This window comes from Anomalospiza imberbis, chromosome 1, assembly GCF_031753505.1.
Source record: "Anomalospiza imberbis isolate Cuckoo-Finch-1a 21T00152 chromosome 1, ASM3175350v1, whole genome shotgun sequence".
Lineage (NCBI taxonomy): Eukaryota > Metazoa > Chordata > Aves > Passeriformes > Viduidae > Anomalospiza > Anomalospiza imberbis.
In genome coordinates this window covers 97,873,449-97,901,158 of record NC_089681.1, presented here as the reverse complement: position 1 = coordinate 97,901,158, position 27,710 = coordinate 97,873,449, and the positions used below count along the sequence as shown (strand labels likewise).

The 27,710-nt window shown below is 41.1% G+C and overlaps 1 protein-coding gene and 2 long non-coding RNA genes across 4 annotated transcripts in view; 2 read left to right on the top strand and 1 right to left on the bottom strand.

The window, feature by feature from the left end:
• AMPH (amphiphysin) overlaps positions 1-9,241 on the top strand; it is a 124,922-nt gene extending 115,681 nt beyond the window's left edge. For both annotated transcript variants that reach the window (XM_068201569.1, XM_068201578.1), the window contains 4 exons: positions 1,492-1,629; positions 2,873-3,136; positions 5,445-5,546; positions 8,085-9,241. In XM_068201569.1, the coding sequence (XP_068057670.1) occupies positions 1,492-1,629; positions 2,873-3,136; positions 5,445-5,546; positions 8,085-8,192 (612 nt within the window). In that variant the 3' untranslated portion in view covers positions 8,193-9,241. The remainder of the gene's footprint in view (positions 1-1,491; positions 1,630-2,872; positions 3,137-5,444; positions 5,547-8,084) is intronic.
• On the bottom strand, positions 8,680-12,714 carry LOC137480535 (uncharacterized). The gene is made up of 2 exons (XR_011002953.1): positions 12,685-12,714; positions 8,680-11,430 (listed from the first exon to the last, which is right to left on the bottom strand). It is a non-coding gene; the product is annotated as an uncharacterized lncRNA (long non-coding RNA).
• A 1,263-nt stretch (positions 12,715-13,977) lies between these two features.
• On the top strand, positions 13,978-21,730 carry LOC137480495 (uncharacterized). Its single transcript, XR_011002940.1, has 3 exons — positions 13,978-14,081; positions 14,469-15,147; positions 21,602-21,730. It is a non-coding gene; the product is annotated as an uncharacterized lncRNA (long non-coding RNA).
• Positions 21,731-27,710: the final 5,980 nt, after the last annotated feature.

Genomic DNA, 27,710 nt, shown 5'->3' with positions numbered 1-27,710 from the left:
TAAGAGTTTACTAATAAATGAAACAGCAACAGGCAAAAGCTAACAGTAAATAACTGCTAGATACAAAATAGCTAAATCTTAAGAACCCGCGAGAACAAAGAAAGATCCAGAATGCCAACAAACACCCTTTCCTGAGATAGCACCCAACAGGGGCAACTGCATGGCAAAGACAAAGGGACAAGATGGTGTCTGATCCCTCCCAGGAAGGCAGGAGCTCATGGAGCAATTCCAGTGGTAGATGAAGACCTGACAGCCCCTCTGGGGTCAGTGCCCTCATCACAGCAGGAGACAGCAGGGCAGGCAGGGCCAGGCAGAGCAGTTGGGCCGGGGCCACTCATGGCTGACAACAGCCTGGGCCAGAGCCGGGGCTGCTCTGCTACTGTCAGCAAGATACCTCGACTGCAAGATGCGCACCTGCAGAATTCATCCCAAGGCAGTTTAAAGCCTCCAGCTTCAGTCTCTCCAAGACAAGGGAGAAGACAAAAATATGAGAAAAGAACCCAAAAAGGGAGATGCCTCTGCTTAAGCAAAGATCTAGCAGCTAGCAAAGCAAAAACCACACAGCAAGAGGGGACAAACTGCCTGCTAGAGCAGACTGTAATAATACCCATGATAGCATCCTGCCCCAGTTTTTCCAACTGCAGGGTCTTAAAGAGACAGTAACAATTTGGGGAGCAGATAGATAGGGAATACAATAACCTTTTGAGTTACCCACAATAACAAGTAACACTTTCTGCTGATGAAGGATTAAACATTGATCTAGTAGTAGGCAGGTACTTTTCTATGCACTTTTCATGAGTCAGAATAAATAATGCATTAACATTTCAACACAGACTAATCAGAAATTATTCAGTCACAGACAGACTGAATAGGTTTTTATGTATCTTTTATAGTGACATAACTATAGATCTTTGTGGTTAATTTTTTTCTTATACTTTCCCAGACATAGAATATATTTACTTCTGACATGACCTGATTTGTAAGTCTCTCTGTTAGAAAGGAATGTGTAACTAAGATTACAAGATTCTTGAAGCCAGGCAAGGTCTGTGGTGAGGTAGGTAACTAGCTAGAGAAGACTTGAAGGCTCTTCCCAAGAGCAGATTCCATTAGCAGGGTCCTGGGGGCCTCTAGACAGTTTGCAAGTTCCTCCTCCTCTGCAGAAACCAGTGGTAAATTTCTTCCTCAATACAGCTGGAACACAAGGGAAGGAAAACAGCTTTGACAAACAGTTACTCATAACACCTGAGGACTCTGCTAAATGTTGCCTGGTGAGGTTTCATAAATGTCTCTCTCCCACCTTTTAATCAGTTTTTCTGAGCAAGCTTGTCCCCAGCACTGCTCTTCTCCATAAATTAAGAGGAACACTAGTGAACTCAAGACCATAGGTCAGCATCACACAGGGAGGTCACAGTGCAGAGGCTGGCCCATGTTCTCTCCAGCAAGTATCTGTAACTCATATTCTGAAAGGTCCCTCTCTTCTGTTGTTTTTAGCTGGTACCTGTTGGTGAGAGGACTGCAGCATCAGAAGACAGTGCAGCTGTGGCAGCAGGAGCTGCCACCACTGAGCAGGAGGATGTTGCTGAAAGTGACAAACCTCAGGGAGAAGAAAAAGAGGCTGATATGTCTCAGGTAACTCATGTCAGTGCATGAGAGAGTATGTTAGGGGAATCAGGACAGATTAAGCAGCCCGAGAGAGGCAAGGCTACTGCAGTTCTGTGCTCCTAGGTTCAACCAGTAGCAAGATTGATGTTCTCTTGGGATGGCCCTAGGAAAGTCTCACACAGGTTATCCTTTCTTCTAAGTTCTTACTTTGGGTTGTGCCTGCCTTTGTGTCTCTGTACTCCCCTAGGCTTGTGGAGATGGGACTTGATGGCCCTCTCATGGCCCTATGAGCAGCATGGACAGTATGTTGTTTGGGCTATCCCCCACTATTGTCTCTTTGTGCTCCTCTGTGGAGATAACATTTATCACATAACAGGGCTTTCTGGAGAAATAGGCAGAGAAACAATTGGATTTCTCTTATATCCTGGCACCACATCCTATCAATAGCATTACTTTGTTTCCTGTAAGTCATGGCAGTCAAGCCATGTATCCATATCTGGCGTGCTGCCTTTTCCTCTGCAACCTCTGAGGAGCTGGCAAATACCTGCTAGAGCAGACCCTGTAGCTAGGCAGCCAGTTGCCACCTGATTTCATTGCATATTCTATTTCATCTGTGCTCCAGGATAAGATGGTCTGGAAGAGGATCAGTGAGCATGTTTTTTTCAGGTTGGGTGCTACAACAAGTTTTGTTAAATGCTTTTTTTACTGGGATCTATGACTGTTCAGATGCTACTTAGATTTTTTTGCTTTCTCTGTTCCCAGTTACATTGTTGTAAATGAGGAGAGATCCCTTCAGTCAAATAAATAGGTCATATTTCCTCCTTTCATCACCTTCTATCACTATTATCCTGCTGACTGCAATTTCCAAATAAAAACAATACAGTGACTACTGAAACTACTGGCTTCACTCAAACCTACTGAAACTAGAGAGTGGAGTGAAGGAAAAAGGTCTAGTAATTTCCAGGAGCACTGAAAATTAAGCCCAAGCTACCTACAAGGAATTTTTATTATTTAGTGCAATAACGTGTAAAGTAGGTTTAGGAGGACTAAGGGGGGCAGTGATAACGGGGGGGGATTATTCCGTGACATTCTTGCACAAATACTGTTTTCTGTCTTAAGAATTCATGGTTGAGAAAAAAATTAATTCTCATCCCCATATATGCCCTATGCAATAAACAAACAATAGTGTTTTCCTAATTGAAATAAAGTACTAAATAGTTTTCTATTTCTTTTCTGTGCTGGGTTTGTTTTTTGTTTTTTTCTTCCCCAGGAAAAGGTCAGCAGCATCCCTTCTGTAGTAATAGATCCAGCATCAAACAACGAGGGGGAGGGAGAACATGAAGTCATCATGAATGAGTCCAGAGATGCCACAACAGAGATGGGCGCTCAGGTCACTGATACTTCTCTCAGTGAAACTTCCCAATCTGGAAATGATCAGAAGCCTGCTGAAGAAATCCAGGCTATACTTTCTCAGGATCAGCCTGTTCCAGCAGAAGATGCAGCTTCAGCACTGCCACCTGGTTTTCTCTATAAGGTCTGCTTCTGCATTCTTCTTTTAGATATCCCTAGCTTCTGTGGATGTGTCTTGTCTGCAAAGGTAGTGTCATGATTTGTTGAGGGCAAAGTATTCTTAGTTTATCAGCCACATGCATGCACAAATATGTGAAACTACAAGTGTAATATTGTGTTGTTGCTTCATAAATAAAGTCTGAGAAGATATGTTTTCTGCATGCTTGTTGCTGTGCATATCTTTATGTAACTATAAGATTCATTGAAGTACAAGAACCCTTGAATCTCACCAAATGACTGCTGAAAATTAGTATATTGAATAAAACTGCACTGCCACAGAGGTAATCAGTAATATTATTGATATATGCTAATTATATATCTGATATGCTAACAATATATTTGATCTCTAAGGTCCCTTGCAAACCCGAACCATTCTATGATCATTAAAAAATGGCTTTTTTTCTGGCCTGAAAATATGTAGTGGAAGTACTAATTCTATTGAAACACATGGCTACAATTAATGGTAATGAAGCCAAAATGTCATTCAGTAACTTTAGTAATAATATAAACTATTAGGGTAATCAAACAGAAAAATTTAATGAGGCATAAGAAAAATTCTTTCCTTGGCTGGCAAAACCACCAGGGTTTCCTGGTTCACAAGGTTCTTTGAAAATACTTTTCATTTAGAATCACTGAGCAGCAAAAAAGCTCCTTGAGGATGGATGAACTTTACATACTTCCTACTATAATTTGCGTAGTTCAGACTAATTAATCCCATAGCATCCTCTAAGTATGCCGTTCTTTTTGGTCTATTCTCATTGCTCAATATTTTCTGCAAACTTTGTGGATAACAATAGGGTAAAGGTAAATGCTATCATGCAACTCAAACATGCTGACATAGTTCATCTTTTGCTTTTCATCCCACTCTCTAGGGTCAGACATAGAGAAGGAGAAGCAGAATATATGCTTGCAATCTGGTTCCCAATGCCTCTTTCTTTCATAATTGCAGACTTATTGTGGAGCTGTCTGTGCTTTGAGAAAATTAGACTAGCTATCTTTTAAGGAGTTAAAACCATTCACTTAAAATGATCTGTTTACAATGACATGCTGATCTTGCCAATGTTTGAATGCTCACCACTTTGAAAGGCAGATATCTTTGGCATACCCATCTGCTGGTAAGTGGGAGTTCCTTCCAAGGCAATCATTAATTAGGGTTCCCATTACTCACCTATTTGATCATCTGTTGCAATGGGTACTATATATCTGACTCAAATTTTTATAGATATTCACAAGAAGAGTAATACAACAGTGGCCACAACAAGGGAATGAGAGAATATAAAGTTCCTGAGAGTATTTCTCAATTTTATTTGTAAAATCCTGCCACCCCTCTCGCAGATCTCATGATAATGGGGAATGGAAGGAAGTTCCTTACATGGGAAAAATGAGAGTGGCAGGTCTGTCCAACAGGCAGGACTTGTGGAATGTTGCATTATCATCTGTCCTTGAGATCTTGTAATCTTGGGGAAGGATCTTAAGTTTCTTCTGATAGTCTCAGAAAAAGGAAACTATCCTTAAGTTGTCCCTGCTTCTAAGGAAATGCATGAAAAACTGACATGAATCAATGCCTTTATTATCAATTTATGCCAGATCAAAGGAGGTGGTTCTATTCTTGTGAGATCCCACCTGGACTGCTGCATACAGTTCTGGTGTCCCCAGCATAAGAAGGACATGGATTTTTTGAAACAAATTCAGAGGAGGGCCAAGGTTGATAAGAGGACTGGAACAGCGCCACAGGCTGAGAAAATTGGGGCTGTTCAGCCTGGAGAAGAAATGGTTCCATGCAGACCTCATGGCAACCTTCCAGTATCTGAAGGGGACCTATAGGGAAGCTGGAGATGGACTCTTCATCAGGAACTGTAGTTCCTTGTAGGACAAGGAGTAATGGGTACAAATTGAAAGAGGGAAAATTTGGATTAGATATTAGGAAGAAATTTTTACTGTGAGGGTGGAGAGACAGTGGAACAGGTTGCCCAGGGAAGTTGTGGATGCCCCAGCCCCGGCAGTGTTCAAAGCCAGGTTGGATAAGGCCTTGAACAACCTGGTGTAGGGGAAAGTGTTCCTGCCCATGGCAGGGGAGGTTGGGACTAGATGATCTTTAAGATCCATTACAACCTGTTAGCATTCCATGATTCTATGATAATTTGAATATACTTGTCTATAGCATATGTTTGCATAAAGACTAATTATTTTTCAGTCCAGATTTAACAAGTAATTTTGTTGAGAAAATGTCTTCATTTAGGTCACATCTATATCTGTGGTGTTTTTTTCTTTAGGTTGAAGTTCTGCATGATTTCGAGGCAGCTAACAGTGATGAGCTTAATTTAAAACGAGGAGATATTGTACTAGTGATTCCTTCTGAGACCACAGCTGATCAGGTAAAAATGTGGTTCTTGCTTTTGTTGACATTTTTCTTTATCTCAACATTTTTTCTTACTGATTATAGTTGATGGGAATGTGTATTCAAAATTATGTTACTATAAGAAAACACAAAGATTTTACTTATGCCTTTGTATGTAGTTTCATTTGAGACTAAATGGCACAGTTGACTATACCTGAAGTCACAGATACATGTAATTAGCAGGATCTGACCTCTGCATATTTTGTAGGGCTTATTTGTGCTACATTGTATTTTATACTGACACACAGGTACACAAAGATTTCATGCAAAGGATGACCTACAAACTCTGTTACATTGTTCTATATCATGTTGTCAACATTCCAATAGAATTGATTACATGCTCCCTAAATGATCCGGTTTTTTGTGTGATTTATAGAAATAATGCAGATTCAGCCACAGAGAGCACTGAGAATGCAGACAAATTGTGGTGTCCTATAGCTGAAAGGTATAGAGATGCTGCTCTGTGTTAGGTGCCTCTGATAAAGATAACTTTGCCCCTTAGAAGCCTGAATCTGAATTAAACAATATTTTAATTTAATTGAAGGCATCTAATCTTGTTCTAACACTGCATTTCAGGTGAATTTTTTAATAAATGCATTCTATATGTTAAATTGAATTGCAGTGAAGTATTTTGATTTTGGCCACTGCTTTAAGAGAGAAGACTGTACTATACAGTATTAGCATCAGCCACCCCATGGGCATCTTTTACTGCCTCTAGTGTTGGTAAGAAGTCTCGCAATTTTTTGGGGGGTAGAGAAGTGGGGGATTGGATCCTGCCTGATCAGGTAGCTAAGAGCACTGCTCTGAAAGAAGAATATATCTTAAAATAGACCTAAATACTAATGCCCTAAGCACATATGAGTCCTGAGAACTGTGTTTGAAATGGTTTTGCTGGTTGATGCTGTTCTAAGTAGTTATCAGTCCTCTTAGCTGTGCTTTCTTTAATTCAAGATATGAATTCTTGGCTTTTGTGAGTGGTGTTTTTTTACTTATTTCAGAAAAAATATTTACACTACAGCAGGTACATAACTCTTTTTATTGGAATGAAATCTATTATCCCTACTCAAATTATGCTGTCTTACCTCATGGGCAATTCAATTGATTTCACTGTCAGTGTTTGCAGAATAGGACACTACTCTAAGGTTAGCAAAATATGCTCTCTGACTGTAGTCTGTTTTTTCTGGGATATTAGGTATTAAATACATGATAATGCTTGGTGAGTCCATGAAGTGTAATTACTCTTCTGGTGTGCACTGAAATTCCCAATAGCATTAATTGTAGTAAATTGTGTGCAATGATGGAGAAAATAAACCTTTATGTATTCATGTTTCTGAAGCCATTCTTTTCATATATTTATTGCACATTACATATTTCCCCTTCATGTTTAACATCACCATAAAGCTCAATACTTTTGCCTTTTGCCAGGTACTTTGTTGATTTCTATAGAGGCTTATCTTTGTTATTCTTTATTCTCCTTCAAAAATGACCTGTCTAAAGATGTAATTCCAATACACCTGGTAACATCAACCTCCATATGAAGCAAACTGGTTCCACCCAGTGGCTTTTTCCATTAGACTTGTGTTGAAGTTATTATCCAGCAAAACTGTGTATTCCTTTCTACAGTCTATACTGCCTATGCTAAGGAGCTGCAGTTCGTCTATCTCTTAGATATTCCACATGCCTCACTTAAACGTACCCTGTCAATGTCACAGATAAGATGGATCTGCTTTAATGATGCTTATTTGGGGGCAGAGAGCCCCCACTAGCACACACAGCCACCCACAATCATGACTTGATGGTGTATGTGATTATCTGTTCAGGCTGTTCTATCTGAATATGTACTGTCTGTACAGTAATAATATGGCAACATTAGAAGTTCTGTTTGCCATGGCTTTGCTTCAGTTCCTTTTCTATAAAGGAAAAAGATACAGAGTTTCTTAGTGAGATGAGAGTAGATTGGTCATTTTTAAAAATACCAAATGATTTTATTCTAGGTAGAATTTATCACACTTGAGAGAATCCAGTACTTTCCAATAAGAAATCTCTCCTTTGTTTGCTTGGACAGCTGGTGATTTGTTGATATTTTGCTTGTCAAGCCCTGGCTTAGGTTTCCGGGAGTTTTTTGAAAAAGAATTACATATTTTCTAGAGATAGTAACTCCTGAGACTGCAAGAACTGTTCTTTCTTCTGACTGTTGATACATGAATGAGAGAAAAAATATCTCAGAGGAAAAAAAATTAGGATTCAGAACTATTCTTCCCCCACCTAGAATATTAAGTTCAGCCAGGAGTTAGATGGGCTAAAGGCTGTGTCGTTGTGCTTGCAGTCACATGGTCTCACAAAATTGTAGTCTGGTAGAACAGAGAAAATGGTCTGTGCAAAATTAGAGGCAGCTTTTTAACCAAAACACCAAATCCTTTAGCCATGTTATTATGAAACATCTTCAGGTCTGAAGCTCATAGTGAGGAATGGGAGGAGACCTGAAATTTAAGAGACTCTGTCCTTTTCTTTGCAGGAGGCTGGCTGGTTGACTGGCATTAAGGAATCCGAGTGGCTTCAGTACAGAGATGCAAATAGTTATAAAGGACTTTTCCCAGAGAACTTCACACGCCATCTGGAGTAGTTCTCCCAGGCAGACAAATGTAGTATGAAACTCAGTCACTAGGTTTTTAACCTCTTTGAAACACAGGAGCCCACCTTTTTGTTTAAGCTGTTAATGGTTTACAGACTGGTGCCAGACAAAGCTAGTTGAAACGTATCAAATGAGCATGAATGCAAACAGTTACGCTGTAATTTCTGAAGCGGTACGTGGGGAAAAAAATCAGATATAAATGAAATGTCCTTATTTGTTCACGAGTATGTGGCGACAGGTTTGTTTGTGCTTCGTCAGAGCTATGGTGATCCTGTATTTGATCCTTTCCCATGAAATCTGAAATTAGCTTCCTCAATACCAAAACCTTAACTTCTCTGCACTAAGTGTATTGTATTCTGTTGCACTGCAGAAAATTTAATTAATTATCCTGTAGTTATAAGGTCAAACTATTACAAGTTCCATGTGTTAAAAAGATAGTTAACTACTGCAACATTTTTCAGTGTTATTTTTGGACATGCATAATATATATACACAAGAACTTATATGTGTATATATAAGTGCATATGGCTATATGCATTTTCACAACTTCATTGTAGCTCTTTGGCTGTGTAGTATCATCCAGTACATGCATTGCTTTTTCATTGTCTGGCATTACAGGTAACAGTTTTGTTCAAAGCAAAACTCCATTGCCAAAACATGATACAATATCTGTGTTTGTAATGTGAAATTTTCATTCTTAGATGATGAATAACATCATGTTCAAAGCCGCTAACCTTTGAGAAGGCATGGCTCGGTCTCCTCTTCCAGCTGCCGTAGTTACAATGAGATAACCTTGAGGGGGGAGTTGCTATGATGCTGATCTATACTTTTTTATTTAATTGGCTGAATACATTTTCAAAAAGAAACTGAACTAATCTCTGAGAATAAATAAACACAATATATTTTCACTATATGTATTTATGCAGCATACCTTCACAGAACCTTTTAAAGTAAGATATATATATCCTGTATCAGAAAGTCATCTGTAACTTATGTTTTCCAGTGCTGTGTCATTAAAAATAAACCTTTGGTCCAAAGAAGTTGTTTTTTCTGTGGTGCTTTTTAAGTTTTGTAAGAAGTCCATATAATTTATACACTGTATTATATAATCTAATCTTAATTTTTCCAAAGGAATACAGCATAACAGGTGCAACTCTAAATTCTTGTTCTCAACCTGAGTTGTGGCCAGAGTTCCAAAAGGTCTGAACCCCAGCTTAGCATGTCTCTCTGCTGCTCTTCAAGTTCCTGACTCTGACCACCAGCTAATACCTGTCCAGTGAGCAAGGGAGCTTATCTGTATTTAACCATCACTCAGCTGAAGATCTCTGTCTCTTATTAATTGTCCACTTTTTTTCATGTGGAATGTAAGTTTTCTATAAATCTGCTCCATTGTGTTTGCCGAGGCATGGAAGCTGAAAATATTTAGGAACATCTATATTTTCCTAGGAATGCAGTTATTTTTCATTAAACATTTGTCATCTCGTATGCAAACAATATCTGTTTCCACTCCATTCCTAATTTGCTAAATCTCAGTTGATGAAATAGGGGGTTTGTGCCTCTTGAAGAAGAGGAGAGTTGATTTTTCTGTTTTTCAGGGTCTCTCTCAGTAGGTTTCAAAGGTAAGTTCAATGACAGCTGTGTTTTTTGAAGAACCTGGATGGCTCTGTTGTGATAGCTAGGATTTTGGATTTGAAATATCCAGTGAGTCTAAGGAGCATACAGGAAAGCACTCTGGTTTTCTGTTCATTCCTTCAACAAGTTTGATCTAGGGCCAAGAATCTCTCCAAGGACAAAACTTACTTTTGGTTTTCTTGTTACGATAAATTCCAGACTTCAGCACGCCATTTTGAGGTGGTCATAATAACCTATCACACTTGGTTTACAGTGATACTTGTGATAAACTCCAGGCTAGTTTCTTGCTTGACTGCACCTCAACACTTGCATTTCAGTAATGGCTGCTCTACATATCACTGGAAAAGCCCAGCACTGTCGAATGGAACTTCAGTTTCCCTGTGGACACCACGTCACCACCTCTTTGAAAGGGACTTACTATCAAGTGAGATCGTTATGTGTGACAGTCCTAACCCTAAGGTCATTATGATTAGCCCAAAGCATTAGTATGATCAGCCAAATGTATTCTTTTACCAGGTGTCCATAGTATGCAGTTACTATTATTAGGGGCCCTCTTGGTTTTAGAAGTATTGACATCAGAGTCAAACACCCTTGGTCTTGACTCTTCTAATCTCTTTGGTACAGCACAATGTGACAGATTAACAGAGGGTTTTCAAGTACACTTAAGGTTGTACATAGATAGGAAAGGTCTCTGGCCTACAGGAAAGAGCTTTCATGGTACTGTCCTTATTTGCTGGCAACAAGATGTACCGGTAAAGTTCCAAAAGCCGTGGTATTGCTCATGATGTGTCATTTAAATGCTGCAGGTTACTGGGTATATGGCATATCATTCTGACATTGAATATGTCTTCACATCTCACATACACAACCCGAAGCCACAAGTGTCTTGCAGAAAGGATGGGGAAAATTACTGTTTGCAAAATTCCGTATACTAGGATGATACACTCTTATGTCTGCAGCTCATGAGGTGAGTCCTGTGCAGTAAGTGTATTTCTCTGTGATCTATAAAACTTTATTCTAGGACAAGCAAGTGAAATACTTTCCACTATGTACTGCTGTTACATGCATGATAAACTTGTGTTACACTGCATTAACTGGAGTTACACTCCATCTGAAATTATATTAGCCCAAAATGATTTCTCCCTTTTCTTGGATTTTTTTTTTTTTTTTTACAAACAGTGTTGCATTTGGCAAATTACTGATTTTTGTGCTTTCAGAGTGACTGTAAAGCACAAAATTGTTTCTTGGTTTCTCTAAAGGCTTATTTATGCCTAAGGGAACATATACTGCTAACCTTTTTGAGCAGGTGTAATTTATAATTCTACATAAAATAAACACTTGAAAGATTTAAGGATCCAATCTCTTGATCCCACAGACTGATTATTCATGGTGTGGTCTTTAAAGAAAGACAAAGTAACTGAAGATAGAGGAATATGTTGTGTGAGTGAACAAATAAATTGTGTATTTGCAGCTCATCTATCTGGTTTCTAACCTTTCATGAATAATGAAAACTGTATAAGCTGAGCAACACTTCTGTTCTTTCTCTCCTCCTCCTCTCCCTATCTTGCTTCATCTCTTCCACTAGGTGCATCTGTCCCTGCCACAGAAGAAGGAGGGGAGGCTGAGGAGTACAGTCCTACTGAAATAGCATGGTGTTCAATTCCAGGATGCTCTGATTACTGATGCCCTAATGTCAGAGAGATGTCAAATAAATCAAAGTCTCATTAAGCTCATTCTTAAGAAAAATTTTGTAGTGTCTTGCTGACACAGAAAGAAAGGCATCAAAAGAAAGCCACTGTGATGGGTAGTTTAGATGGATGGGGTTGGGAAGGAGCAACCTTTGGCTGAAAGAACACTTTACAAGGTTGTTCCCTCTGCTATGTGCAGGCAGAGCATAAGCAAGTAGCAAGCATAAGTACTACAGTAGCCTCAAAACCACCACAATTTGCTGTTTGAAGTACAAAATCATATTTTATTGTCAGTTTTTAAAGCAGATTTAAAAGATCTATCTTTTCCCAGCTGCAAGTTCACTTGAGCAAATCTACCATATTCACCATTCTTTGACTTTTAACCCTTTTGTCCCAACAGTCTTCATCCATGTGATTTCAGTTCTGATGCTTTGTGCACCTTGTCTCTGCCAGCATCTCAACCATATCTTTCCCTCTTTTCAGTCTGGCCTGTTTAATCAGCACAGAAGCATCACACAGGGAAAAATGCAGCACTTTCCAAATGGTTTCTCCTGTAACCAACAGGAAGACCTCTTAATTAGCATTAATTTGCAAAAGCTGAAATTATCCATAAGAGGGTTGTGCTGCATATTCAGATGCTTAATAGCAGTTAAAGGAAACTTTTGTGAAAGAAAATACCCAGATAGTAGCAGAAGTACCACTGTGTGTATGCAAGCTTTTTATCCAGCCACAGGCACTAAATGCAACACAGTTAACAACAAATTACTATGTAGCCACCAAAACTTGAGTATTCAGGAGCTGATGGTACTCATATCTGCTGAAAACAGTCCACAAATGCAAAGTCCTCTATGTCCTCAGCCTGGTTTCAGAGGAGAAAAGAGGCTGGGGTTTCTTTTGGTGCTACCAGAGCATGAGCATTGGTGTGAACCAGATAAACCCCCGGTCACTAATAGTGCCTTTATATTTGCCTAGACAGCCTGCTTGAGGTACAAGGTATAATTGGACCAAGAACATCAAAGCACTGGAAAGGTAAGTAGTTATATTATTACATTTCCAAGGTACATGATGCAAAGGAGAAGGTTAAGATAGTACAGATTTCCAAACTTAATTCATAAGAAAGTCAACATTTCTGCATTAAAGTTTTTTAAATTAAACATATTGACCTGCAATGAAAGGAAGAATCTGGCTGTGTGAATCATGTCAGTGAATGAAAAAAGAACAAATAGGTAATTTTGAAGAATTAACTGCAGGTTAACATATAATTGCCAGATGATTAGGTGTACTGGGGTTGCTTGGCCTGGTTTTTGGTAGTGGGGCCTTTAGGCTTCTGTGAGAAGCTGCTGGAAGCTTCCTTCTTGTTCAGTAGAACCAATCCCTGATGGCTCCAAAGAGGGACATGCTGCTGGTCAAGGCTGGGGCAGTTGGAAATGGTGGTAATGCCTCTGTAATAACTGATTTAAGAAGAAAGAAGAAAAGTTATTGCACAGGTGTAATTGTGGCCAGAGAAGAGTGGGGTGACAATATGGGAAAGGAAGAACTCTGCAGACACCAAGTGGAGAATGTCAGTGGAGAATGAGGGGGAGGAGATGCTCCAGGCACCAAAACTGGGATTCTACTGCATACTGTGGTGAAGACCATGGTGAAGCAGCTGTGCCCCTGCAGCTCATGGAGGACCAAGGGGAAGGAGAAATCCACCTGCAGCCTGTGGAGGAACCCTTGCCAGAGCAGGTGGATGCCTGAGAGGAGGCTGTGACCCTGTGGGAGACCCATGGAAAGAGAAGCCCACTCTGGAGTAGCCTGTCCTTCAAGAACTGCACCCTGTGGAAGAGTGACCCATGCTCCAGAAACTTGCCAAGGACTGTTGTCTGTGGGATGGGCTCAAATTGCAGCAGTTCACAGGGAGCTGCTGCTCATGAGATGGATTCATGCTGGAGAAGTTCTTAGAGAACTGTCTCCTGTGGGAGGGACCCCACTGCAGAGCACAGGAAGGACTCCTCTCCCTGAGCAGTGGATGAAACCACAGGTGATGAACTGACCGTAATCCCTATTCTCTGTCTTACTGTCCTGCTGGGGAAGGAGGTAGAGTGGGAAAGGAGGGAGTGTAGGGGAAAGATGATTTTAAGGTTTTATTTTACTTCTCATTATCCTGATCTGATTTTATTTTGTAATAAATTTAATCCAAATTTTTATGTTGAGTCTGTTTTGTCCATTGCCCTGTTTAGTGAGTGATTTCTCCTGGTTGTTATCTCAAGCCATGAGATAAATTTGATAAATTTTGTTAAATTTTTTCTCCCCTGTCCAGTTTGTGGAGGGGAGTGGGAGACGAGATTTGGTGAGTACCTGGCATCCAGCCAGCCTCCACTACACAAGGTTATGCAAAATTCTCTGAGTGGCTAGAATCTGACAGACCTGTCATGGTTCTGTAACTCCCACGGTGTCATAGAGATACACACAAAAGTGGAGGTTGTCCATAGTCTTTGGCAGAGATTCAGAGCCCTGCATTTGAAGGGCATGTAAGATGTTTCACCTGACAGGCTGTGCAAATGCTGAGGATCTTTAGGTATCTCCTAGCCCAAGAAAGAATATCACACTACTGTTCACCTAAAAAGAACTCAAGCATATTTAAAAGATAGATGTTGAATAGTTTTGCTTAAAAATCTCAGAGTAGGAATTCTTGGCATCCATCCATGCCTGTGGATTGCACAGCTGCTCACAAAGAGCTTCTGAGAGTTTTACTCTTTTATACCCAACAGAGGGTAGTAGATGCTAGAATTTGCATTGGCCAAATAAACTGTCATTTGGCTCAGTCTTCAACTATGAGTTTGTTTCATTAATATCTCTCATTATCTAAAGTTGGCTAATGTCTGCAGCCACACACAGAAAATTCAGGGCCATACCAGAAAAAAAATCAGTTTTATGCATGCTAACTGGCTACTTCAATCTGCAGGCAAACAAAGACAGAAAACTTCTTTATCAAGCTGCAGCTCAAGTCATTAGAGCAACATATCTTTGAATTTCATACATGTTAAAACATGTTGTATACCAAACATGGTAAATCTGCACCAAATAATAAGTTGTTCAGCTGGTTCAATTCAAAGTGATAATGTTGATTTAAGAGGAAAAATAATTTTACATGCTACTTCTGCTTACAATAATTTTATAATCTGCCTGTGGTTAAGTAAATAGCTAAATTATTAATTGCAGGAAAGTATTTTTAAACAACCAAGAAAAGATATCCTTCAGGATTATGTAACATGTCCTACCATTGCAGAAGGTCCTAGGAATATTTAAAATATGCTTAAGTGCCCAAGGGCACTTTATACAAAGGATGCATTTTGTACAACAGATGGAAAGGTCAAGAGGGGGCAAACAAACCAGCAGAGACCCCCCCAAAAATATCCTTAGGGGCTTGTTCCCAAAGGGATGCCTCTCTGGATGCCTGTGCAAGTCTTCTGCTCAGCAAAGGCTATCATCATCCTATTATCAGCAGTCTCATTGTGGCAGCTCCATGACCATGTACCCCTATTTCCTTCTAGCTCACAACCTCCATGCTGGAGCCTCAGTCCTGCTGTCCTGACAGCCATCCTGGCCTCTCCAAGCTAAGAACAGCAGTGATGCTGAGACTGGTGGGAAGATGAAATTCTAGAAACTTATTTCCAGATGGCTTCCCTTAAGGTTGTCAGGTCTGGCAGGAGTTCTCTTTGGTCTGCATCAACCATGGAAATATTGGTAGGCAGTAGGCAGCAAGTTCTATCAGCATAGTAAAGAATGGACAGAATGGACAGATGAAGTAACTTGGTTTCCAGTGTTAAACACTTGGAGCAGAGCTTAGCAGGTTTAGTGATTTGCAGCTTCGTAACATTTTTTGACAGACTTCAAACTCTCCCTAATAAAATGGCAAGGGAATGAGTTTGAATTTTAATGTAATTATGTTATCATCAGGAATAATCGGATGAAAACAACATCTGCTTTACATAATTTTTCTTAATCTATTCAAAGATTTTACTCTTTAGAAATGACCTTTTGAGTAGACCCTCACACCCTGTGAAACTACTGAAAGATTTATTTTTGTGGTCAGTTGCTTTGAGTCCATTACCAAATGGTCACAAAATACAATGACTCTGGCGGTAGATGCAGGGGTTGACACCTTAGCAAATGCTCTGATAGTGTATTAACATGAAACATGACAGATTTCCAAACTGAGTATTTTCTTTCATCCAGTTTGAATGTTTGAAGACTGCAGAGGTTTGTGCTCTCTTTGAAGAGGATAGAATTAAATATCTTTTATTTCAGTGCTGATGGAGAAGCTGGCAGTCATACTATAGTCATGATTGCTTATGGCTGTTAATGTGCCCAGGTTAACACAGGATATCTTTCCCTGTAAGTATGAATGTGGCTAGAGATATGTGCATACGCTTTTGGTACACCTTTTCATATGCTTTAAGGTGTAATAATATTTTTCCTACATCCAACTGAGTAAGTAGTGCCTGCATTAATCAGATATATCAGATATTTTGCTTTAGTCCTGAAAAGGTCCAAACTTTGCTCTGCTATTGATTTTATCATTCAATGAAAATAGGGTTTTCTTAGTGTTCAATCTGACCCTTTCTCATTAGCCTACTAGATACAATCTCATTAGTAGTACTCCAGGCAGGAACCACACTGCTCTCCAAACAAAACAGGACCAACTATCTTAAACAAAATCCCCCATGTCATAAAAGGAACATTTAGGAGAAAGTTAATTCAGTTATTGTGTTTGCTGTCATGGTTATATCTGTCTCTGTTTGGTGCTTCAGAAGTAATCTCTGTGAAACCATCCCTACCTCTAGGGAGTTATGCTCCCAGTCAATAAGCAAAACAGATGAAGACTAGGGAAAGGGTGCAGAATTACTCTTTTTTTCAAGTGTGGCACTTTGAAGAGAAGTTTCAGGCTGGGCATCATCAAGCCCAGATGAGCTCACTGCAGCCTTCTCTGCCGCTGCAAGTCCAAGATTTTGCTACTGACCTGAGAGTAGGCAGAGAGGGAGAGGGGACTGAGGTCAAGTTCCAGCAGGGCTCTTTCACCAGGTTTTTCATGGACATGTTCACCAATTTGATCTCGTTTTATGACCAGGTGACCTGCCAGGATGTTGTGTACCTGGACTTCAGCAAGGCCTTTGACACTGTCTCCCACAGCATACTCCTGGAAAAGCTGGCAGCCCACGGCTTGGACAAGAGCACTCTTTGATAGGTTAGGAACTGGCTGGATGGCCAGGCCCAGAGAATGGTGGTGAACGGTGCTGCATCCAGCTGGTGGCCAGTCACCAGTGCTGTCCCTCAGGGGTCTGTGCTGGGGCCAGTTCTGTTCAATATTTTTATTGATGACATGGATGAAGGGATTGAGTCTTCCATTGGTAAATTTGCAGATGACACTAAGCTGGGAGCATGTGTCGATCTTTTGGAAGGTAGGATGGCTCTGCAGAGAGAGATGGAACAGTTGGATGGATGGGCAGAGTCTAACAGGATGAAGTTTAATAAGTCCAAGTGCCAAGTCCTGCATTTTGGCCACAATAACCCCCTGTAACATTATATAGGCTGGGGATGGTGTGGCTGGACAGTGTACAGGCAGAAAGGGACCTGGGGGTACTGGTCGACAGCCGGCTGAACATGAGCCAGCAGTGTGCCCAGGTGGCCAAGAAGGCCAACAGCATCCTGGCCTGTGTCAGGAATGGTGTGTCCAGCAGGATCAGGGAGGAAAGAGCCAGATCATTAAGCCCTTCCTCAGAAAGAGGGAGATGTCTGGAGAAACATCCCTATTCTATACATGGTCTCATAAGACCACAGCTACATAGTGTGTATGACCCTCCTCTACCATTGTTTTACTGTGAAATTGTAAAAACCCCCTGATTTGTCAAAACTGTATCACTGCACACTAAAACACAACAGATATGTTCACTGATTATGTCCTTACACCTTGGCTAGTACAAGAGCCTGGTGAGGGCTATACCCAAGATGGATCCAAAATGGTCACAAAACGGACGACCAGTCACAAGGTCTCACACTTTTATAAGCTTTGGTCCATTTGCATATTGGAGCTAATTGTCCAGTTATAGCTTTGCTTTACAAAGTCCCATCCTCCTTGTTTGCCTCTTCTTCAGTTCCCTGTTGTTTATACCTTTTGGCCTGAAGCTTGTAACGGTTGTCCTTGGTCTCAAGCTGAAAAAGGATTGTTTTGTCTAACTACCCTGTGAAGAGAACCTACTAACACTTAATATGATGCTCAGAGCTACACCCCTAGGCAGCACAGAGTCTGAAAAATATGAAAGCCAAAACTTAAGATGTCAGTATTAGCCACCTGGAGCTGTTCTCTCCCTGCCCATGATGAGGGGAAGTATGCGGAGGAAGAAGTGAAATGGTATTGTGGAAAAAGAGAAGACCCTGGGCACAAAGTATTGCTCCCAGGATATAAGGACATTGTTCCTAATTTATTTGTGATCTCCTACTCACCTCCTGACACACTGAACGCCTTACCACTGTTATGTCATCACACAATATCAGACTAACCTGCAAGCATGTTAACTATGTTAAGTATGTTAGAAAATGCCTAGGCTGGCTGTCTAAACACATGGATGTCTGAGCACTCAATCTCGGGCAGCACAACAAGCAGAGGACAGGGAGGAGGAGGTGCTCATACAAAGGTACATGTAGCCGGTTTGGATCTGGGGAAGTTTTCTGGCTGGATGCCAGGAGAATAAAGAACATGTCTGCCCAGTAAGACCTCTGTGGGTGCTCTGCAGCTTTCAAAAACTTGTCCCTCAGTCAATTCTCTGTTATTACCCAGAGGAGCATGATGGGGCTCAGAAACAGCCATACCCTGGCACAGAGAGGCAAAGCAGAGAAAGATGCAGGTGCCTAACAGGCAGAACAGCAGCATAGTGATTTGTTCTGGTTAGAGTCTTCCAGGCACAGGCAGCACTTGTGAATGACATCAAGCTTTCACATCAACATACGCCTCTGTGCCTCTTTTTTAACAGGAAAATAGGCTACCATGATTAAAAAATCACTTGTCTCTTCACCAATTAATTTGATTTTTTTGAATGGGGAAGGTATATATCTGGGGGGTTTTTATCTCATCACAGTTCAAACCAGAGATGTTGATCCCAGTATCTCTGAACTTCCTTTTCTGAGGAGCCACTGCAGAAGTAGATAAAATTTACTGGCTTCTTTAAAACCTTCCAATCTTGTCTCTGGTCTTGTAAGTATATGGTATTTATTAGCTGTTCTTAAGGGTGTCAGAATATATTTCTTCTCGGTTTTATATCACACTTCCATTGTCACCCAGCCTACTTGTACATTTTAATATCAGCAATGTCCTATTTCCCAAGTCTCAAGTTCAGATTACACTTGGCAGATAACTTGTGCACAAATACTTCGATTACCCTGTGTGATGGTTGAGACACGTGTGCAATATAAGCCAAAAGGTGGAGAATAGCTTTTGCATTTCTCTTCCTCCTTATATTGTGCTGCACTCTCTGTCAGACTCTCTTCCTCATGGACAGGCTCCCTGTTATTTGAGGATACCTCCTTGAAGCTAGTGATGGGGATTTCTTAATGCAACCTCATCACTGCTGCATTCTCTATGCTTTCCCTTCAGGTGTGTTCTGGGCCCTTTACCAGCCCTTTACTAGGAGCCAGTCTCCATCACAGAGCCCAGCCACTCCCAGAGGACACTGTCAAGTTTATCTGCAAAGTAACTGGTGGTCAGAGTTCACCTACATCCACTGGTACCAAGTGTCACCTGGTACCCTCTCTATATACACAGAGATTGGTCTGTATCACCCTTTCTGGGTCTGATATTAATTGGAATCATATATTTCCTCTAAAAGAAGTATCTACCCACACAGATGCCTGCATGCTGCTGGTGCATGAGTTGGACAACCAGCTCAGCAAGTGTTATCACTCACTGCATGATGTGGGACTGCACCCACAACCATTCCCTCAACCTCTGTCATTTACTACAGCTGCAATGTGTTCACAGAAGAATGATCAAAAAATGATATGAACTTTTTGCATGGAGACATTCTTTCTCTAAACATGGGAAAACAGCAGCCAGAAATGTCAGGAAGGGCTTGATAGGGAACTGGGGACATCCAAGATGGGGGAAAGGAAGAAGGGAGAAAAGCAATCCTAGATGACAGAGAGGAAAGAGGGAATTCTGGATGAAATTGCTGAGTTTACATGTCCCATTGTAGCTTCCAATTTTTACCCCAGGATAAGCAACTTTAAGATGCAAAACCCAGAGAAATAGAAAAATAAAATTATGTCCAGTTGTGAATTGGGAAGGGCAAAGTAAATGCTGGGGAATCCTTATGAGAGAAACCCACCTCTAACTGAGAGTCTTTCCCAAACTATCTTCAGTTGAAGACCTGGACAGGAGACAGAAGGGACTGCATATACCTGTGATTTCCAAGGGGCCATTCTAGGAGCCACATAACACTGTCTGCTGCAGCCCCCTTTTGCTACTCCACAGCAATTCAATACAAGTGCAGTCTTTACGAGAGTTAATAAGAGGTATCTCATTAACTACTATACAAGTATGCTGTCTGTCCCTCCCTAGGTTGTTGACTTCTCCCTCTGAGGCTGTTAAATTATGTGAGGTAAGCCACACAATTAATAAGCAGCTGGGAGAAGATGCTAAGCTGTGGTATATTTATCAAATAAAAAAATCTGGATGAGGAAGCAGTGGAGATGGGAGATAGCCATGTAAGACAGCTGTTCATCAGCAGGTTTTCAGATCTCAGTACAGACTTTTTTTTTTTTTTTTCTGGTCTGTTTGATTAATGCCAGCTGATACAAAAATACTTAGACCCATGTGCAGGATTTGGCTTCGCAAGGACCAATCACTGTTGAATAGTTTTAATCACTATTTTGATTAAACAATCAGATAGTAAACTACACTAGATGCATAAAAAGCATGTTTTAAAAAGGGGTCTCTTGCTGATTTCAAGACATAAGAACATGAAAATGAGTATTTTACTACTGATGAAATGTCATACAAGTTTATAGGACAAAATATCTCCATTTAAGCTAGAGAGCTAAACTTATATTTCAGCCTGCTAAAATTTGTAAGGGTAACAAGACCATGGGAAAAGCCTGACTATGAAGACAGTGGCCTTGATAGGCAGAGAGAAATCCCACCTACTGAGTAATGTCAAAATCAGCAGCTGTAAGGCCAGGTAATGGAAGATGTTTGCTGGTCGGGCATACTTTTGATGCATATTTGTAATATTTTAATTATTGGAGTCATCAATAAAAGTTTGAAAACACTGGGATTATTTTGCTGTACTGGATAATTCCAAATGATGACTGTAGGAAGAGGGATTTCTGGTAGAAGCTGTATTACAGGATCCTATTTTATGTTCAATGTTCAAAATAAATAAATAGGACAAATTGTTAAAAGAAACATTTTGGAGGTATCGTCATGGGGTGAAAAATCATCCTACAGAGCCTCGGTCTGTAGGAGAGGTAAGAAATTAAGCTGATCTCTGTCTAGTACCTTATCTGGCAAATATATCTTGGAGAGCAGGGCTCACAGTACAACAAGCAAAGAAAAAAAACGTGACTCAACTCAGGAATTTCTCAGGGAATTTCCAGGCAAATTCCCTGTGGAAATAAAAAAGAAGGAAAAAAAAAAAGTTTTTCTCAGTAGTGAGCTCTTTTCTTACAAGGGCAGGTTTTGGAGATGAGTGATGTTTGGGTTTGGGGCAGAGGGAGAGGTTGTCTGTTTGTTTGGGTTTTTTCCCTTCTGTTTGAGAGTTAACCAAAAGGAAATTGCTCATGCATCATTATTTAACCTGTAGGTGGCACAACCTCATTGGATAGTTTTCGGCCATTCAGATCTGCTTCATCCCCTCTTGAGGCTGACCCTGTAAGGAAGCCCTAAGAAGAGCAGTGATAATGTGGTTGCTGAGAACTTTCTTCCTGGCAACTGTTTTTTCGTGTACTTGTATGTGCCCTGCTCATCCTGCTGCCTGCACAGTCACCAGTGGAAAAGGGCATGTTCTCATAGCTTCTCTATTTTTTTCTCTTTTATTGCCACAGGTGGCTCTGCACAAGACTTGCAGCAAACTCCTACATCCATCACCAAGCCAGAAGGCAAAACAGTGCTAATCAATTGCCGTGTCTCCAGTCCTGATGTTAGCAACGTTTTTATTCACTGGTACCAAAAGAAGCAGCTCCCAAACGTTTTGCCTACATGTTCTCCAGGTTTTTCCTTGAAAACCAGTCTGATGAGGGGAAGATTACTGTTGAGAAGGATCCCAGCAAATCTGTCTGCACCCTGACAGTCAGCAAAGTAACACTGCAAGACTCTGCCACCTACTATTGTGCTAGTTGGGATGCACAGTAGTAGAAAGCCACAAGGGACCTGCACAAAGACATGCTCTACTTTCCAAGAACCTAAAGTGTTTGACAACACAATGGAACACTGCCACCCTACTTTTCCCAAAAGCTTTGAATCAGATTGCACAGACAACCAGACACAAAAGATGCTGCTGAACTTTGCAGACGTACACTACAGCCAGTACCAGCAGACCTGTTATTACACTTTGCCAACAAAAAGGGCATTTTTTGGGTCAAAATGGATTGCCTCTGAGTAGGTTTATAAGATGACAGGTTTGGCTAAAAGCGGGGTCCTGCTAAAAGCAGGCAAAATCTTTCTATTTTCACTACCCTTCAAGCTACATCTTTAGAATAGATGTCAATTGTGTGGCAGAATAGAAGGTTATAAGTGAAAATAAACTTGAAGCATCAGTCAAGACTGCAGATGCAATATACCCATTTTATACTTCTTTGTCACTTGAGAATCTGGTTTTATTTTTTCTTTGTTTTCTTCTTGGAACTGCTCAAATTTTCATTTATGTTAAAACACAAGTGTCCTAATTTACTTCAGTGGGGCTTCTCATCGTACAAAGCAAGATTGCAGCTATAGAATAGATGTCCTTATTTTTGCAAACAGAAAGACATTCCTTCGAGTTATTTCAGCTCTTTCTGTTTATGGACAAACAACATATAGATAAGTCACAGGACCACTGTGTTCCTATCCCAAAGGACCCAGTATTGCCAATCTCCAGTATGGGGTCTTCAGAGCACACTGAGCACTGGGGCACCAGTTGCATTTCACAAGAGATTGAAAGATCAGATTCCTGGGACAACTGTAGGACAACAGTAAATGGATCTATGTAAAAATGCTTGAAAAAAAATTAAAAGCTGGCTCACATAAGTAAAATGACATGACAATAACAGGAAAAGGGGAATTGATTTAATTTTCTTTCCACTGAGTGACCTTCTGTCTGAAAATTTACTTTGAATTGCACAAAATAATTTCTGTATTTTGCTTTACCTAATTGTCTGTATTTTAAACTAGGCCTATGGGGGCTATAGAGCATTTGCATTTATTTGCATTGTGATTCTTTCCAGCATTTGGAGAACCTACTCTGAGGTGTAGCATCTCACCTTACCTGTGACAAGAAACAGTCACAAACTCAACAATCCTGATTTTGAGTTCCCAAATGTCTGCTGTGTATTCTCCTAGTCTTCAATATTCGATCTGTGTCATGAGCAGTAATTTCACATCACTCCAATTCATTTAGGTCCATTATTTGAGTTTTATGTTTTATTGGCAGCCAACCTGAGGAAAAGTCTTATTTCCTTGGTCCAAAAGACCAAGGAAATGTCCAGGCATTGTTTAGAAACTTTCAACTAGTCTAAAAGCAGTGGTAAAATTTGCTTCAGACTACAAAATGACTTTGTACATGAGTTAAGGAAATTGGAGAGGGAGGGAGGGAGGGAGGGAGGGAGAGGTTTGGGCCGCTTGTGTAAAGCTATAATCTGACTTAATTTATCAGGGTTCAATCAGGCTGCTTTATCTCAGACAACACCTGCCAGGACAACCCCTCCAAAGGCCCAAGTGAGTAATTTCCTTTCCTCAGTTGCTGCGCTCCGCCCCTGCTGGGAGTGCTGTAAACTTCCTCCTGAGGGCAGACAGAAGAAAATGCACTCAGGATGCTGCTGCTTCCTCTCCTGGGCCTGGCTGCAGCCCGGTCTTGTAGGTTCCATTTGTCACCATGACGCAGGGCAGTGGAAGGAAGCATCCCATGTTTATGTGTGTGAATGAATAGCAAGCTAAGAGTATTTATTCTGTTTTCTCTCTTTCTTTCTAGATGGACAAGCACAAGTGCTTCTGAAGCAGAGAGAAGTATCCATTACCAGAGGGCACAAGACAACTACATCAATGGACTGTATAGCCGAGGATATTTCTGACTTCCAGAATGTATATATACATTGGTACCACCACGTACGTACCCACCAAAGCTCCAGAATGGATTCTGTATGTTGGACCCAGTGCAGTTTCTTATGATGATAATTCCTATAGCAACAAGTATTCTTCTTCAAAGAAAGGTACAAACATCCACACTTTCACAATCAATGACATTAACTCCAATGATGTAGGTACTTACTACTGTGCCTACCGGCATTTCCACAGAACTAACAGGTGACAGGCAGCCTGGTGTAGAAAGCTGCCTGTGCCCTGAGGGGCAGGCTTTCTGTCAAACACAGAGAATTATAATTGTACTTTCCTACCTCTAAAACACCCCAACATGTTTATGCTGAGTATGTTTACATGAATATCAGACAAGGAGAAAAACAAAGATGTGCTACAACTTAGGTGGCATACTGCTCTGTGCTGGAGAAAATGAGCACTCCTGTGGGTGATGGCATTGCAGCTAAATTATATAGTAACATAGATAATCTCTGAACAATATAAGTACTTTCCCAAATACAGTCTGAGAAAGCAAAAATGAAGAAATATTGGGGAAGGAGCATGGGAGAAGGATATTTGCACTTAAGATCTAGCCTGAGAGGCTTCAAATACAGGTGATGGTGAAGATACTTATCAGTAGTAACTTCCAGCTTAATGATTATGATGACAATGACTTTCATAGGCAAGGATATTACACTGGGCAACACCTGAAAAGAATATTCCAAGAAAGAATTTTGAAGACTATTTACAAGGACAAGCTGCAGATTAAACCTGGGAACATATAAAAATGATGATACAGCACTGTTCTGAGGAGAGCTGCAGTGAAATTCATGTGGCAAGGGTATTCAGAACCCCCTGTCCATGTGAGTTATTTTTTTGCTATTTCATTGTAAATATATCTGCACTACAGGACCTGACACAAACTCATGTATTTATCACAAGGACAACAGAAGAATATTAACTTTCTGTACGAGTTGTAACATGAGATTTATCTGTGTACAGTGCTATTGACAAAGGCCTAAAAAAAGATCCAGACGAGTCTCTCTTTTGGGTCAGAAAATGTGAATTTTTTCTCAGGGAAGAGCATGATGTATGATGGCTGCTGCCCAGGGGACCATTTGCTATAAAGTCTTTGTGGGACACATTTTCAGCCTTTGAAATAATGGAAAGTACAAGAAAAAGCGAGGGGCAGCAAATAATTGTCTGGTAGAAATGCATGCTTCACTCTGGTTTTGCCACAGCCACTGAGGCTGTCTTGTAATAGAGCCACCAGCTGTATTTTTCCTATTTGGTGCTACAAGCCCTTTATCAAGGAAGGCAGGCACTTGCACAGAGGTCCAACAACCTCGCTGCTGGCAAGACACTTCTGCCAGAGGAGCTCCTTATTTCATGCAACAGAAATGCAAAGATCCTCAAAAGAAATGTGTCATGGCTAGTCAGTGCAGTCAAATGTTTACACAGCATTTTCTGTATCTGTAATTCTTGACACACAGTGAAATTAACAGCTGCCTGTTTTTTCTAAGATACATAGATAGAAAAATGTAATTAAGTATTCCTAGGCCTATTCCTATGCAGTTGGAGGTGCAAAGCTAACCAAAATCCTTCCCCTCAGGAGAGGGGAGAGAGGAGAGACACAGTCCATCGACCAATCTGAAGCAGACAAAACTTTTTTCTGCCCCTCCACCTCTTTCTGCCTGTCATGATTTGAAAGACAGGTGTCTGCTAGGGAAGGCAGGAGCCTCCCTTGGAATGGAGAATGGAAACCCCCTCCCTCCAAATTATTATAATTTTGAATTTAAGGGACTCTGAGGCAAAGATATGGGAATAGGAATAACAGTTCTTTACTAGTATGTATAACAAGGCAAACAAAACAACAACAACTACAGCATTAATAACAAACAGAACCCAGAACCCAGTGACAGCCTTTTGGCTGCGGCACTTTCCCCTTTGGTGTAGTTACGGTCACAGCCGGCAGGGGGCGCTGTTGGCTCCCGGTGGGCAGGGCAGGCGCGATGATTCCCCCGCGGCTGGATGGAAGAGAGGCTTTGCTTCACAAAACCCCCTGGGGAAGTTGATCCCGGTGCCCCAGCAGGACTCTTGGAAGCAGCAAGCTGGGACGGCAGCAATGATTAGAAATCCTGGGGTAGTGGATGAGACGTATCAGGAGCTCTGTTGCTGTGGTAGCTGGAAACTGCGGGATATCCCAGCAGGGCAGGGGGTGTGGGCCCAGCAGCAGAAGAAAGGCGTCTCCTAGCTGGGTTATGGCAGCAAATTCCGTCTCCCAAGCTGCAGGTCCAACTATTCTCCTCCAAAACTCAGAGCGACAGAGAGTTCCCAGCTGCCCCCACCCCTGTCCCTTTACCTGTCCTTTTACCTGCCTATTTTCTTTTGGTATTTCTGTCCCGCCGAGAGAAACTCACCAAAAAAACAGAGAAGTTCCCCCTCCCCACCTCTCAAGCACCCAGCCATCAATGCTTCTTAGCAACTCAATGGGGGAAAAAAAATCCACAAATAACAAGGAAAGAAAAGGAAAGAAAATCCCAACCCCCAACACTGCTCCAAAAGTCCCCTTTTATACTATAAATATTTGGCCCTTTCCAATGAGATGGAAAAATCACATGCTGTAGATGGGGTCTGGTAACTTTGGTCATACATATATTACATTTTCTTCCTCATTTGCATTCCAAGAAGCATGAAAGTTAAATGTGTCAATTAGAGTTTTACTTACTTTTGGTTAGAATTTATTAACATAAAAGGTAAAATAAACAGTTTGGTCCCTCTCCAATGTCTGAGGCAGCCTTTGTTTTCTGATCTTTTCCAGAGAGTTTTTGTGTGCCTTTTTTTCTCATCAGACCAGATTTACAACATGGCTCACCTTTCAGGGTGAAGGGAGGGTGAGGACAAGGGGTGGTACATAGGCACAGGTGCTTCTCTGTGCCTTACTGAAATAACACAGGGTTGTGAGACCCTCCACTTCGCCCCAGGCATCCTTTGGTTGTAAGACCTTGCTCGAGCCAGATGTAAGGGCAGCACAGAGCACAGCTTATGTTATCCTCCACCAGCCTCATAAATTCCACGCCTACTTAAAGCAACATTGTACAATTATGACCATTTGCCGCGCTGTTGTAGGCAGATGCCCTCAGGTGGGAAGTAGCCTGACCATCTCTCCATATTGTCAAGATCCCCCTGAGGGGCTGCACAGCCCTCTGGGGTATCAGCCACTCCTCCCAGCTTCATGCTATCAGTGACCTGAGGAGGCATCTGCCCCTTCCCCCAAGTCATTGATGAACAAGTTAAACAATACTGGACCCAGTATTGGACCTTGGCTGAGGTTAGTTAAGACTTAAGCCTAGTTAAGGCTTAGTTGGGGCTGTTCTGCCTGGACACAAAAATGCTTAGGGGAAATGTTATTGAAGCCATCCAGTATCTAAAGGACACTTACTAAAAACAAACCTTTACATGGGTAGATGGTGATAGAAGAAGGGGGAAGAATTTTAAACTGCAAGAGCTTTCGTATAGATGTTAGGGAGAAATTCTTTACTCTGAGAGTCGTGAGGCACTAGAACAGACTACCCAGAGAAGATCTAGATGCTCCATCCCTTGTGATGTGTTCAAGGCGAGGATGGATGGGGCCCTAAGCAACCTGACCTAGAGGGTGACATCCCTGCACATGGGGTGGAAGTGTAAGTGCAACGATCTTTAAAGTTCCTCACAACCCAAAGCATTCTATTATTCTATGATTCTCCAAAGTTCTAAGGAAAGGTGGAACATTCTTCTGGGGCAGCTTTGAGGTCTCTGAGGACAACATCCTTGGGAAGGGCTAGGCTGAACAACTTGAGTGTGCTCAGTAGGTAAGTCTGATATAAGTCGAGTAGTAGATAGATGAAG